A 14,451-nucleotide genomic window follows, 5' to 3' on the forward strand; every position below is an offset into this window, starting at 1 on the left:
AGTCAATACTTTTAAGTGATTTCAAGGCTGTAATGTCAACTCCTAATTTATAACTCCACTCTGCAGAAGCTAATGATGAAAATCTGTTGTCATATAACGTGCTGTATATACCATAGCACAGAGACATAGGCAGCAGAGGTTACTGCTTGTATGGAGAAGCAGAAATCTTGAGCAGTTTTTTTCCACTAAGACCATCAGCAATCTCCCCCTTCCCTCCCTCACTGTCCCTGCAGCCGAGATCGGTTAGTTCTGCTTCTTCTTTCCTCCTCCTTCCTTCACCTTCTTTCTTCCTTTTCCTTCTTTCTTCATCTTCTTTCTATTTTCTTCCTCCTCCTTCCATCAGGGTCCAGAATAGGCTATTTGCACTCTGGGTCCATGGATTCTGTGGTGGCTGAAGAGTCCTTAATGGGATCTTCACATTCTAAGACAAGTGGATGAATCTATGCTTGACAGGGCAGATGGGTGGGTAGTTTGGGATGTTATGTACTCCTTGTCTCCCTCTATTCCTGTCAAGACTCAAGGAGTCAGTACCTCCCTGAGTGCTCCTTCCCAATTTTGAGAACTCATGGGTCAGGGATTCTGTGAGGATGGAACTTTTTTCAAGGTGATGAAAATGTCCATGAAGTACCTTCTCTGTCCTCCTGGAAATCTCTTACCATGATGGACTGGAGTGCTTGCTTCAGGAGTCTAGAACTGGCTTGCAGACGATGAGGCCTGCCCATCACTGCTCATTGAGTTTGAGTTGTAAGCAAAGACCAAAGATCAAACTTGAAACCTTCCTTGTCTGTACTGCTCAGTACCATCCCACAAGGTGCACTTCTGTATTGAGATCTCTGGGGAACACTGGCTGACACACAGTGCAACCTGATCTCAAGCTGTCCTACACATTTCAGTGAGAGATTATCCAGTCTGTATTAATGACAACTCTTGGTGCCCTCCATTTCCTTGAGACAGGATAGACAACACAATTTGGATATGATCGTGACTTCATTATTGAAAAGTTATCCACCTGATTTCTAGGAAATTGTATATTTCTGTATCTATGGTAAATATGTAATTTATTTCATCAAGGGTTTCAATCCTTGTATGCAAAATATGCAGTGGGGTAAAAACATTGTTAACTTAGGAAGAATGTCGCATTAATTTAATAAGCAATGTGTTTTAAATGCAGTACAATGACAATTCAATGGCATAGAATTTAAAATATAAGTGTTAGCTGCTTAGGAGTTTCAAATTAAACCATCCAACAAATACTGTCTTATGGTGTTTAAAATATTGCAGACCTAACCTTTTTTTAATGATAGTTAATTCAATTAATCTACTGCTACTTGCTGTGGCATTATTAATAATATTTGATTTGTGCTCAGAAAAATTACCTATGTCACTGACTAAATCTGTTCTTGTTGTGTCGTTGATCAGCTTTGTCTAATTCAGTAACAACCTATGAAACCTGTCAGACCTATGAGCGGCCCATTGCATTCACTTCAAGATCAAGGAAATTATGGATTCAATTCAAGTCCAATGAAGGGAATAGTGGCAAAGGATTTCAGGTTCCATATGTAACATATGACGGTAAATACAGAGACCTCTTTTATAATATCTGTCCAATTTACCTTTCTGCTTCATATTATCATCCTCATACCGTTGTTCTAGCAGCAAATCCAAAGATCTTGATGAATTGTTTGATGAATTTATTAACATGGGTGTATCAGTGGCATAGCACTTTTATGGGCTGCTACCCCAAATTAATCTTTTCATCTATTTTGTTAAAGTAATAGCATATATTGGGATACAGTTCCACAGCACAGGAAGCTGTCCAACACCATTTCCAAGTGACCTTATGTTAGATGTAAGTGTTGACATTAGAACACGATACACATGGCCTGTCACCCACAACTGCCACTGTCCCAAACTTATCTCACAGTGGAAGGGTGACTTTGGTGTCCTGGCATGTTCTGGAATCCACCTCAGAGGCTTCAATTAGGCTTCATAGGACACATTGGAGAAACTCTGTTCCTGAAGTTCCACAGACAGCTGCAAGTGTTGACAAAGCCCCGCCCTCAGCTGAGACAGCTGTCAGTGATTTTTAAAGTTTCTTTATGTCTTTGACATTCAGAAAGATTTAAAAGCTATTAAAATGAAATAGATACTTAAAAATATCATTACAATATCGTTGAAAAGTAAAATAATCAAGTAAGAACACTTTTTAATACCTATCAACATTGAAGAAACAGCAAAAAATTTAAATACCTTCCCTGTAGCCTTGATTTTGCTCCAGTCTAAATTGGCACAGGATTTGAGAGCCAAGCCCCCAGATTAAATGCTGAGGATTCAGCAAGATCCAGCTCTACTGCACAACTCCATGGGATGACTCAGGGGTGGAGTGTATGAGAAAACACGGCACCAACTAATGGTGAGTAAATTTGGGACTTCTGCATTTGCCTACACTTGTATGGAATTCCCAGACTTGATACTTAAACAGGTACCTGCCACTTTTTGTAAATGGAACCAGATTCATTACCAGCAAAATTGGGGGCATTAACCTGCCATTGACTGGTATTATGTATTTCCACTTCTAGCAGGGGCCACTGGATAGAAGTCAGGAACAAGATCTCCGATTCATGTTTGCCCCATTCTTTTCTCTCAGACTTGTGGTTGCTGTGGCCAGTCTTTGTTAAGTTGTGGAGACCTATTTAGTATGTTTGATGAAGTGGGTTTTATAATGTTTATCACTAATTGTAAATGTGAAGAATAATGTTAGTAGTTATAACAGCGAACAGTTGACCTAGAAATAGTATTAGAAAATAAATAAATTGGTTAAGGGAAGAAGGTGAAATTATTTCCCAAGACAAGAAGACGCACACTAAGCAAAAAGGAAGTGGAAAAAAAAGGTAAATATTGTGAGGTCTAGTCCATTCAGAGGACATTTTTGCAACTATCATAATCAAAACCATCAAAATATTTTTTTTCTGTTACAGAGGATTACCAAGAACTGATTGAAGATATAGTTAGAGATGGTCGCTTGTATGCATCTGAGAATCATCAAGAAATACTAAAGGTACATTGCAAAGAACAGATATTAGGGAAAAATCTATTTGAACCTAACATTTGCTTGATTTTCATTTTATAACATTAATATATACTGGACAGATATTTAATGATGTTATTTCAGTAAAGACAAATAATCATATGTTTTTCTGTGATGACTTCTACTTGCACATTTCTGGGCTAGCTATGGTGCACAATTAATTATTATTCTCTGATGTGGCATTCTCTGATATGGACTTGCAAAAGGCATTTGATAAGGTGCCCATGGAATGAAAAGGGCTGTGGATGTATAAACAAGAGGTTGGCTGAGTAACAGGAACAAGAATATTAATGAAGGTTGCTTTTCAGACTGGAAGGAAGTGTACTATGGAGTTCCCCATGGGTCAGTACTGATGTCGGAGAGGGTTCAGAAAAGATTTACGAGGATAATTCCCGGAATGAAATGGCTTACTTATGATGAGCGTTTGTCAGCTCTTGGACTGTATTCATTGGAGTACAGAAGAATGAGAGGGGACCTCATAGAAACATTTAGAATATTGAAAGGACTGGACAGAGTGGATGTGGTTAAGCTGTTCCCCCTGGTGGGAGAGTCCAGGACTAGAGGGCACAATCTTAGAATTAGAGGTACCGGTTTAAAACAGAAATGAGGATAAATTTCTTTAGCCAGAGGGTAGTGAAATTATGGAATTCTTTTCCACATACAGCTGTGGAGGCCCAATCATTAGGGGCATTTAAGGAGGAGATAGATAGGTATCTAATTAGTCAAGGTATCAAGGGATATGGGGATAAGGCCGGAAATTGGGGCTAGAGAGAAATAGTATTAGCTTAGCTCATGGAGCAGACTCAATGGGCCAAATGGCCTACATCTGCTCCTTTGTCTTGTGACCTTGTGAGTACTGTCTTTCTTAATATCTATTAACCACTTGGACCTGGGTGAACAGGGCACAATTTTCACATTCTCTTATGTCATAGAATTTGGAGGTGTAGTGAACTGTGAGTAAGATAGTAAGAGATTTCAACAAGAAGTAGACAGGCTTGTGAATGAGTGGACTGATGACAGATGAAATTTATTGCTGAGAAATGCAAAGTCTTCCATTTTGATGAGAGGAGTGAGAAGAGTCAATGTAAACAAGAACAGGGGTATCTTGGGGTTTCTGTGCAGAGTTCATTGGAAGTGATAGGTCAGGCTGAGATAGTACTTAAAATAGCATATGGGATCCTGGACCTTATAAATAGAAGCAGAGGGTTAAAAGGAAGGAAGTCATGATAAACTTTCATAAAACACTGGTTTTGCCACAACTATATTTTGTCAGGTTTGGAGGGGTCACTCTTTAAGGAAGAAGCCAAACTTTTACAGAGGGTGCACAAGAGATTTACTAATATGATTTGAAGGATAAGGAACTTTAGTTATATGGATAGACTGGAAAAGTTGGAGTTCTTCATCTTTAAATATGTGTTGAGGAGAATCTATGTGAAGTATTTAAAAACGTGAAAGGTATAGACTGAGAAAATAGAGATAAACTGTTGATAAGGACCTGGAATACACTATCAGGAGGAGTGGTGGAGACATTTAAATTGTAGTGTTCAGAAGAAAGCTAGGTATGTATGTGAAAGGGGAAAAGGGTATGAAGAGATTGCAAGAACATGGGACTTTCATACAGAGATGGTATGGACTCAACAGGCTATCTGCTGTACTGTAGCCGTTCTGTGATACTGCTTTAAGGATACCGTGAGTGGATTTCAAACATGAGTATCGACGACTGGCCCTTTTCATTTGTTTGTAGGATGTGATGGTCAGTAAGGTAATGGTAGTAATTTGGTCAATGGCGATAAATTGTAATGTTAATAAATTTTGTATGAGCCTACCACACCAAAAGTTGATATATTTCTTGAGTGAAGTGTGTAATAACCAGAAATACTAATAACTAATTTTGCTGAATACTAAAAATGAACTGAATCAAAGATAAGAACAAAATATTATGCCCCAGAAACAGCCTTCATCATAATATCATGTCTGTCAACTAACTACTGCACAGGGCAAAGAGTTAATTGTCGTGATGAATAATAGACCATAAAACATAACTTGTGGAGTTGAGAAATAAGATCTTGAAACAATTTAGGTCATACTTTGCTGCCAGCAACAAAGTGACAGCAATTCTGTATGACTTTGAAGTGAGCTGCATGTAAACATATATTGATTAAAATGGAATGGATTTAATCTTCTCCAATGTTAGTTTCATTCTGACATCAGCACCAGGGGGCATTCAGCAGTGTGTTGTCATCAAGCAGGCTAAACAGCCAATCAACTTGAAGAGATCTCATGACAGCATACTGGGAAGTGACAAGTGAGCTTTATTATTCAGTTTTTCTAATATTTATTGAAAGTGAATTAATGATTGGAACATAAATATGGGATTAAGTTGAACACAACAAATCATAATTGTTATTTTAAAAATCAATTGAATTTCTATCATTTGACAATACACAAGTATTAGTCTTTCAGCACCAGAGATGTTTCATGGTTATGACTTAGTTCACTAGTAAAAATCCAATTGCATCAAATTCAAGAATGCTTGACTGCCTCAAGGGTATTTTCAGTGAGAATATTCTGTAAAATGTGGAACTTCATGTCAATTTAGTGATTTCAAATGATTCCTATCTGTGCTGTCCAGCCACACGTCCCACAGAGGAGTTGGATATCACCGGCAGCAACTTCTGGATTTATATGCTTATCTCCACGTGTGCAGATTCCAGAATTTCTGACAACTTTATGGAGTAATAATGACAGGTGCTGGAAGATTGACCATTAGTAGAGATACAAAACACAGGTCACTGTATGTGTTTAGGGAAAGAGAGTATTCTTCATTGTACTTTTGTACAGTTCCCAGTGAAACTTCAGGCTTTTTTATGGTGCATTCCTTATTCACTTCTTTATCAGCATTGTCTAATTTCACACAACAACTTGCATTTATCTAGTGTTTTTAATATAGTAAAACATTGCAAAGTGCTTCATTGGACCAAATATCAAACAAAATTTGACAGGTAATGTATCTGTGAAGTTTTTGCTAGTGTTCAACATTAATCCAATTGGCAATAAAATTATTCCTCATGATCATAGAATACATTTGCTAAAGATCTTCTATATGGCCACACTGTTGCAGAAAGTCAAACAGGAGCTTTCTACTGACAACATAAGTACCTAGTTCTACACCTGTGACCACTCACAAGATTAAAATGCAAAAAGTCACACTATACTGCTTGAGGTCTGTAACATTTTAATAACATTCCAAGCCATAATTGCAATTGGCAAGCTTTCTAGTACCCTTAAAGCTAATATGCATCCTGATTGTAATTCCTTCACATAGATGTCTTAAAATATAATGGATTTTAAAATACCTATTTTTCATATTTTACAGGCTTATTCATGATAATTCAATTCCAGTCAATTTAATATGTATGTTTCAGTCTTTGTACATTGATCTGAAAAAGCTATTTAAAAATCCCACACTTTTCATCCCAATTTATTATCTGTGAGACGTTTTCAGTGCGATTGGCTGCTCAACAAACATGATGTCGTCACTGTTGCAGGATGGCCAGAAGAAAATACAGGCAGTCTCCGGGTTATGAAAGGAACAGAACCCGAACTGTTCATAGGTTAGAAATGAACCAAAACTGTGTGTGGGAGATGATCACAGAAACAGCTATGACGGGAAAGCAAGCAGGCGCAAGGAGAGTGGCCACCAGCCGGCCTTACTGACTCAGTGAGTGAGCAAGTGAGTCTGCTCAGTGCTCCCAGCTCTGCTCGGCTCGACCCAGCCCCTCATTGATGCAGGGATGGTGAGAAGGCATGCAGAAATGCCCCGTTCCCACCTGGCATAATATCTCTGCAGCAGCCAGCAATTCCTTCCCTGTAGAGACCTCTGAACAGCTGGCACAGAAGCGCAAACCAATAATTACCACTAAAACTATTGCCTCCACCTCGGCAGCATACAGCTGCATGGTCAGGCTCTGACCACAGTGGCTAACTCGAAGTCACTTGATTCACCTCACACTTACCTGTGAAGCTCTGTTATAAAGATAGGGAAGCTTATCTTGTTTCAAAAAATTGTTTAAAAATTCATCAGAAAATTTTTGTAAAGCCTAAAATTCATAAGTCAGGGCTTTTGTGACCCAGGGACTGCTGAAGATGTCCATGCTATGGAGCACGAGATCTTTGTGAACAGCGGAAACTCTAATTGTTTTGCTGAATGCAAAATCTGGGCCAATGGATCAAGAACTTATTTTAACTCCACTCAACCTGTTTCAGTTTTCCTAGTAATCCTGCTTCCTTCCTGGTGCTGTCTCCACGTTAATCTGCACTTTTGAGCATGCAAGCAGAACCCTGCCGGACTGAATTCCCCACTCCTCATTGTGAATGTGTTCGCCACCCTTACCCTATGATCCTCTTTCACACAGAAGCCTTCCTCCAAACCCATACTTCCAATTGTGGATGGACCCAGGCACAAAACTTCCACCAATTGCATTTCCATTAATGGCTCTTACCGTTCATACCAATGGCTGACCTGAAACCAATTTGGTGCCATGAACCATCCCCAAATATCCCAACTGCAGCTACTCATCAGTACATCTGCCAGGCAGTCAATCTGGATAGTTGTCACATAGGAGGTTGCAAAATGTTATGTAAGGAAATCATGCACCCTACACTTCAGCCGTCCTGTTTATTTTCATTTACTTTAACTTTTTCTGATACAATTATTTATGCTGAAGCCAGAACTGTTAGCAAGGCAGCTCTCTACTGATCCTATCTTCACCCATTATTCATTCATGTGCACCTTCCTGCAGAGGTCACTAGTTAGCAATCAGTAGTGGAGACTTTGATAGATCATGTTTTCCTATATACTGTACAAAAATACTTCTGGTAAATTTGCTACAAAAATATAAAAATAAAATATTACAGTCAGAGAGTGTAAACCTTAGTTTTATTTAGTGTGAAAGTACATATACAGTTTTGCTGTATGATTCTGTTGTGCCTGTTAATGACTACATCACTTGGCTTAGATTGACTCTTCCAATTTTTTTTCCACAGGACAAGAAACTCATCAAGGCCCTATTTGATGTTTTAGCACATCCACAGAATTATTTTAAATATACAGCACAAGAATCCAGAGAAATGTTCCCAAGGTCATTCATTCGACTATTGCGTTCAAAAGTTTCCAGATTTCTACGGCCATACAAATAGCCGGGAATTTTTTATATCCCTTTGAACTCTGGTATTTCATTAATTGAAACATTTTATAGTCTTCTAATCTGTTTGACTTCAGTTTGCATGAACTCCTTTACATAGGAACATAATGTTTATTTGTCCCATCTCATTGCACTCTGTTAAGTACTCAAAATATTGAACCCTGTAAAACATTAATGGTGGGCTGGAAATAATATGGTCATTAAGGAACAAAGGCAATATTCATTTCCTTTCCCTAATTTATATTAAACAACAAATTATCCTACTCACACACAGACCCTGGCCTTTTTTTAATGTAGTAGTATTTTTGTAGTTTAATGCCAAAGGAACACTCAGCATGTGATCAGTGGCTGGCAAAGGTCTTGGTAGGCAAAACAAGAATATATCATTGGTGCTCATTAGAACTATAAATCCTTTAACCACTTGGTTCCTTTTCCTTACATCAAAACAAACATCAATTGGAAGCAATGAAAAACATACAAAGGAAGCTTAGTTATGTGCTAGACACTGTAGGAAATTAGCATACCATCAAAATGCCTTGGCTGATCCATACTGTCACACTGTCAAATCTGCTTGTCCTTCGTGAAATTCAGTGGTCTTATTCTAGTGAACTATGGAGTAATTTTAACCTCTGCCTTTAAAACAGTAAAATAAGATGTGATAAGGCCTTAATCCATGTTATCAGCTTTTTATAATTTATCAACTCCTCATCTTTGCTTTTCAATGTTTAATGTTTAATAGACATGTTATATCAATTGAGTCATTGGGCCTCACAATGGTCTCTATATAGTTATGCTTACATGTGGCAATGAAAATGTTTGCACTTGTATTTCCATTGTTTATATTTCATAATGTTTTTAGGGAAAGTTTCTTTTTAACAGCATCATTCTAGTGTACTGTTGTATTCATATATTGTTATTTTCTGAATTCACTATTGATGGTCTTGAACATATTTGTTAAAGCAAAGCATTAAAGGTGCTCTGAGTGGCTCTGTTCCACCATTCTTGTCCCTCCAAAACATGTAGAGGAAAATTAATCTGGTCGATGCTGAGTGTCATTTATATACTGATTGGTATTTATATCCCAGTGAGAGAACATTGGTGCAAATTTATAATAAACCCATCTGAAAGTGGATGACGTCCTGGTCAAGTCACATAATAAAATGTCTTTATTCACCACAAATAGCTTATCCTGAAACCACCAAACAGTGTGATAAAAACATTTGTGATCTATGTTTTTTAGGCACTTGAAGCAGATTATGAAAATCATTATAAGGCACATGTTGCTTTAGTTTAGCAATTCTTGCCCTGAAACTATATTGTAGCAAAAACAAAATTCAAAACTTGTCAAGTAAAATAGGCTTCATAGAAATGTTATCTATCTGATTTTGGCACTGAGTCACACCAGGAGAAACCAGGACAGATGGTTAAAGAAATGGATTTTAAGCAGAGTTTTAAAGAAATTGAGTTGAGTTAGGGAAGAAATTGCATAGACAACCTGTACATTCTAGACATACTGTTCACAGTGTAGAAGGGAGTCATTATGTGCAGGCTTGTGGTATATGAGTATTTGTCAAGTGGAACTTTAAAGCCCTTTCATTTCTAACCCCTCCTCCAAATAATAATTTGCATTTGCCTTGCTTCTTTAAATGTCCCAAAGCACTCTGCAAGTAGGTTATCAGACAAAAAAAGGACACCGTCAAAAAGCATATATTAGTCCAGAAGTTTAGTGAATGAGAAATTTTAAGTAGCTTCTTAAAGAGAAAAAGATGTGGGGAAGGATGGTAAGGAAATATCAGAACTTGGGGTCCTAGACAGCTCAACGTGTGGCTCACAGTGCTGGACCACTTAAGTCCAAATGCACCAGCAACTCAGCTAGAACTTTGCTAATGAAGGAAAGTAAATTTGGATCAGTGGGTGGAAAACTACAGCAATATGTATTGAGTCAGTGACCCCAGCTGATACAGTTGTGCAAAATATAGCTTCTAAAAAGCTCTGTTAAAATTATTTTCAACAGGTCATGCCACTTGATTAATGACTAAATATTACAGGTTAAAGTTAGAGGGCATGGTAGAGTAGTGGTTAGTGTAATGCTATTACAGCGCCAGCGACCCGGGTTCAATTCCGGCCACTGTCTGTAAGGAGTTTGTATGTTCTCCCTGTGTCTGCGTGGGTTTCCTCTGGATTCTCCAGTTTCCTGCCACATTCCAAAGACATACGGGTTAGGAAGTTGTGGGCATGCTATGCTGGTGCCGGAAGCGTAGCGACACTTGTGGGCTGCCCCCAGGACACTCTACGCAAAAGATGCATTTCACTGTGTGTTTCAATGTACATGTGACGAATAAAGATATCTTATCTTATAAAAATTCTGATTTAAGATAATGCATTAAACTACACAATTCAAGATTTCTGCTATCTTTTCAATGATTTAATTTGAAGTATATGCTCAATGTAGATTTATCTAATCTGCTTTAGTTTGGAACAGATATTGATGCCTACTTATGCTTTTAAACAGTTACTGTAAATTATGTATAAAGTTGCCAAATGTTTGTCCTACAAAGTTTAATATTGACTTTCACAGGAAATACAAATTTTTACCCTTAAATGGTTGAATTGGTGTTTATTATGGACTGTGCTTGGATCTGTTTGAAAATGCCAGGTCTCTTTATTGTACCTGTTTCAGTTTATGGAAAGCACCACCATACATGCTACATGTTACCACAGGTACAATCTGAATTTAATCTCACATGTCATTGTCTCTCAGCACATCTCCACTTGTTAACTCATATGTGATTCAGTCACAGAGTCTACATTTACTAGCTGCATTAACTAGTACTTATAACTCCATATCTATTTCTAAGAATTATCTACTTCTAAGGTACTGGAAGGCAGCTAGTAAGTTAAACTTACAAAAGAACTTGTGTTGAGAAGTGCATCATTTTGCTGCTGTGTGCCTACTATAACCAGGAAACTGGACAGTTACTCTCTAGAGGGACAGACTTTCTGAGATCTTCTCTCTAAACATTGTTGCCAAATATACAGAAGGAGCAGGTGCTCACATGGTACATTTCTTAAACTGGTATTGAACTAGTTTTACATTAGTCACATTTATTGCAGTATCTCTTTAACTGTAGTCAATTCATCAACATTGTCTCTCAGATTTCAGTAAAGCTTAATGTTGGACAAGTTATAGTTTTGAAATGATTCATTGGTCTGTGAAAGTAACAACTTCGTAATTGATTGTTATTGTTCCAAATGTGAGATGACAATCCCATCAGGGTTATCATAGTAATGTTATTTGATAAGCATAAAGTGCAAGAAATGTAAAGCATGGCATTTTATGTCATACAACTGGCATTTTTGCAATCTAACTTGCATTGAAATTGATGCAGTTTTGATGTCAATTTCACTTTTGATATGTTTGACTGTATTTCCTGAGAATTGCATGCACAAAAGCTTGAGCATTAAACTATCAAAAGCAAGTGAAAATCAGCCTAAACAATTGCTATAAGGAAAAGTTTGAATGGTACTACATCTTTCCACTTTAAACCACTTTTGTATGCTATGAAAATTAAAGTTTGAAGTCATCAATCCATTACTTATGCACATTGAACAGTACATATATCTGAAAAACGCAACTATGGAAAACCTTTCTCTTCTTAATGCATCAAGTTCATGCAAATATTCAGCATGAAGGAAAATGCCAGAGTTAGTGAAATTGGGTTCTCCTGAATCTAATATTTTGAGCATGCATTTATAACCCTTCAAATCTGGTCCAAATGTACAAAATTCAGTTTCTGTACTTGTGCATAGGGCAGAAACCTATGCAAATGAGTGGAAAGATTCATGCTTAAGTGTTGTTTTTATTATATAAGACTTCAGCCAATTAATTCTACGCTAATATCCTTGGAAAAATACAATTCTACTCTTAGGTTGTAATTCTTCTAATGTATTCATGGAAATCCTAAGATACATTTAAGTATAAGTTTGGTGTCAGTTTGCAAAATATGCCTAATGCCCAACAGAAATGTTGTCATTCTTTACATATAATATTGTTAGACAGCGCTCAGTTGTGTTACCTAATACATACAAATTCTTCAAAGATTGCAAGGTTAGAAAAGATTGACTTACAAGATTAGAAAAGAATGACCATTTGGATCCATAAAGAACTTTAAAATTATATTTTTGAGAATTTGTGCTGTAAATTTCTAAGCGGGTTTATCCAATGTAATTGGTCAAGGTATTTGCTATGATTTTGATGATGTTAGTCAGCACCTGAATGTACTCATCGTGGGTTCCTATTCCTATATGTAATTATCACAGAGTGGGAAGTGACTTCTACAGTTTGGGACATATCAGATACCCTAACAGATATTTATAAAATATACCTGAGTGAATCTTCTCATTCAATTGCCTTCAAATATGTTGAATAACTGAGGCAAATGACCAATTCAGTCTGCAGCATCACATTTGTATAAGTGATTATTCTCAAAATATTTAGCTTTGTGTGTATTGACAAGTATTGAAAGTGAAAAGAAACTGGCAGAATTTATGTTTTCTACTGATTTTCTCCCTTGACCCAGTTTGAGGAACAGACTGCTCTTGTGGTTATTGAGGTGGCTGAGGCTGGTAAGCTCATTTACAGTGATATTGTAAGTACTTTTACATTTCACTAACTCTGCAGTACTAACATACCAACCTGGGTATGGGTAAGCAATGCATAAAACAGCTGGGTTATTCCATGAGGACTTGAAGTTCTAAATACTGGTGATGTATGTATTGTAAGGATTTTCACTCCTTACTTCATTATGGAGGTGTGACCTAATGAGGCTTGTGAAAGTATATGCTCTAATGAAAGAGCTTTAAAGCTTTATGAAGGTTTGGTTGTTTAAGCTATAAATGTGCTACAGGGGCACAGAATCTTAGGATTGTTGGGTGCAGTTTCATTGGTATTGGTTTATTATTGTCACTTGTACCGAGGTACAGGGAAAAACTTGTCTTGCATACCAATCGTACAGGTCAATTCATTACACAGTGCAGTTACATTGAGTTAGTACAGAGTGCATTGATGTAGTACCGGGAAAAACAATAACAGTACAGAGTAAGGTGTCACAGCTACAGAGAAAGTGCAGTGCAATAAGGTGCAAGGTCAAAACAAGGTAGATCTTGAGGTCATAGTCCATCTCATTGTATAAGGGAACCGTTCAATAGTCTTATCACAGTGGGGTAGAAGCTGTCCTTAAGTGTGGTGCTACGTGCCCTCAGGCTCCTGTATCTTCTACCCAATGGAAGAGTAGAGGAGAGAGAATGTCCCGGGTGGGTGGGGTCTTTGATTATGCTGGCTGCTTCACCAAAACAATGAGAGGTAAAGACAGAGTCCAAGGAGGGGAGGGTGGTGTCTGTAATGCGCTGGGCTATGTCCACAACTCCCTGCAGTTTCTTGCGGTCCTGGGCAGAGCAGTTGCCATACCAAGCTGTGATACATCCAGATAGGATGCTTTCTGTGGTGCATTGGTAAAGGTTGGTGAGAGTCAAAAACAGGACACGTTACCTTTGTGTTTTTCCAGGGTCAAGTAATGTACTCAGAATAGTGCTTAGTGAAAAACTAGTCCCAGATATAGTGCATTGCTGATGAGAAGTGCCAAACAGAGTGGCCCTGCTCACATTTATTGGGCCATCCTTCAAAGGGAGGGTAAATGCTGTAGCTCTCCCTTCACCTCCCTCCAGGTTCAATATTATATTTCCATTTCCATCTATCATCTAGCCCATCCTTGGTCAATGTGAATGAATAAATAAAATCAATGTTGAAGACCGATAAAAGGTGATATAATTTTTGTTCCTATTTACAGTCACAAGGCCTTTAAGTGTATATCCCTTGACTTTGGATTGCTGGCCAAATTCTTAACTTCCCTTTATGCTTTTTCCCTGTCCAAGGTCAACTTAGCATGGGTGGCAATGAGTAACCATTCAAATAAGCTGATGGAGAAAATCAAAAGGAAAACTTGCAATTATGCAGTGCCTTTTCCAACATCAGATCATCTCAAGTGCTTTGAAGCCAATGAAACATTTTTGTAGTTACTGTTGCAAACATGACTGCTCTTCCATTGAAAATCACAACAATGGCAACATGATGAAATGCAAATTGAAGATTCAGCTGTTCAT

At 37.7% G+C, this 14,451-nt stretch overlaps 1 protein-coding gene across 1 annotated transcript in view; it reads left to right on the top strand.

Moving 5' to 3' along the window:
* Window positions 1-8,287, top strand: part of scube2 (signal peptide, CUB domain, EGF-like 2) — an 88,595-nt gene extending 80,308 nt beyond the window's left edge. Inside the window, 3 exon segments of the mRNA XM_052029543.1 lie at window positions 1,420-1,572; window positions 2,979-3,058; window positions 8,135-8,287. Of these exon segments, the coding sequence (XP_051885503.1) occupies window positions 1,420-1,572; window positions 2,979-3,058; window positions 8,135-8,287 (386 nt within the window).
* Window positions 8,288-14,451: the final 6,164 nt, after the last annotated feature.

Source organism: Pristis pectinata, chromosome 14 (assembly GCF_009764475.1).
Source record: "Pristis pectinata isolate sPriPec2 chromosome 14, sPriPec2.1.pri, whole genome shotgun sequence".
In the NCBI taxonomy this organism is placed as follows: Eukaryota; Metazoa; Chordata; class Chondrichthyes; order Rhinopristiformes; family Pristidae; genus Pristis; species Pristis pectinata.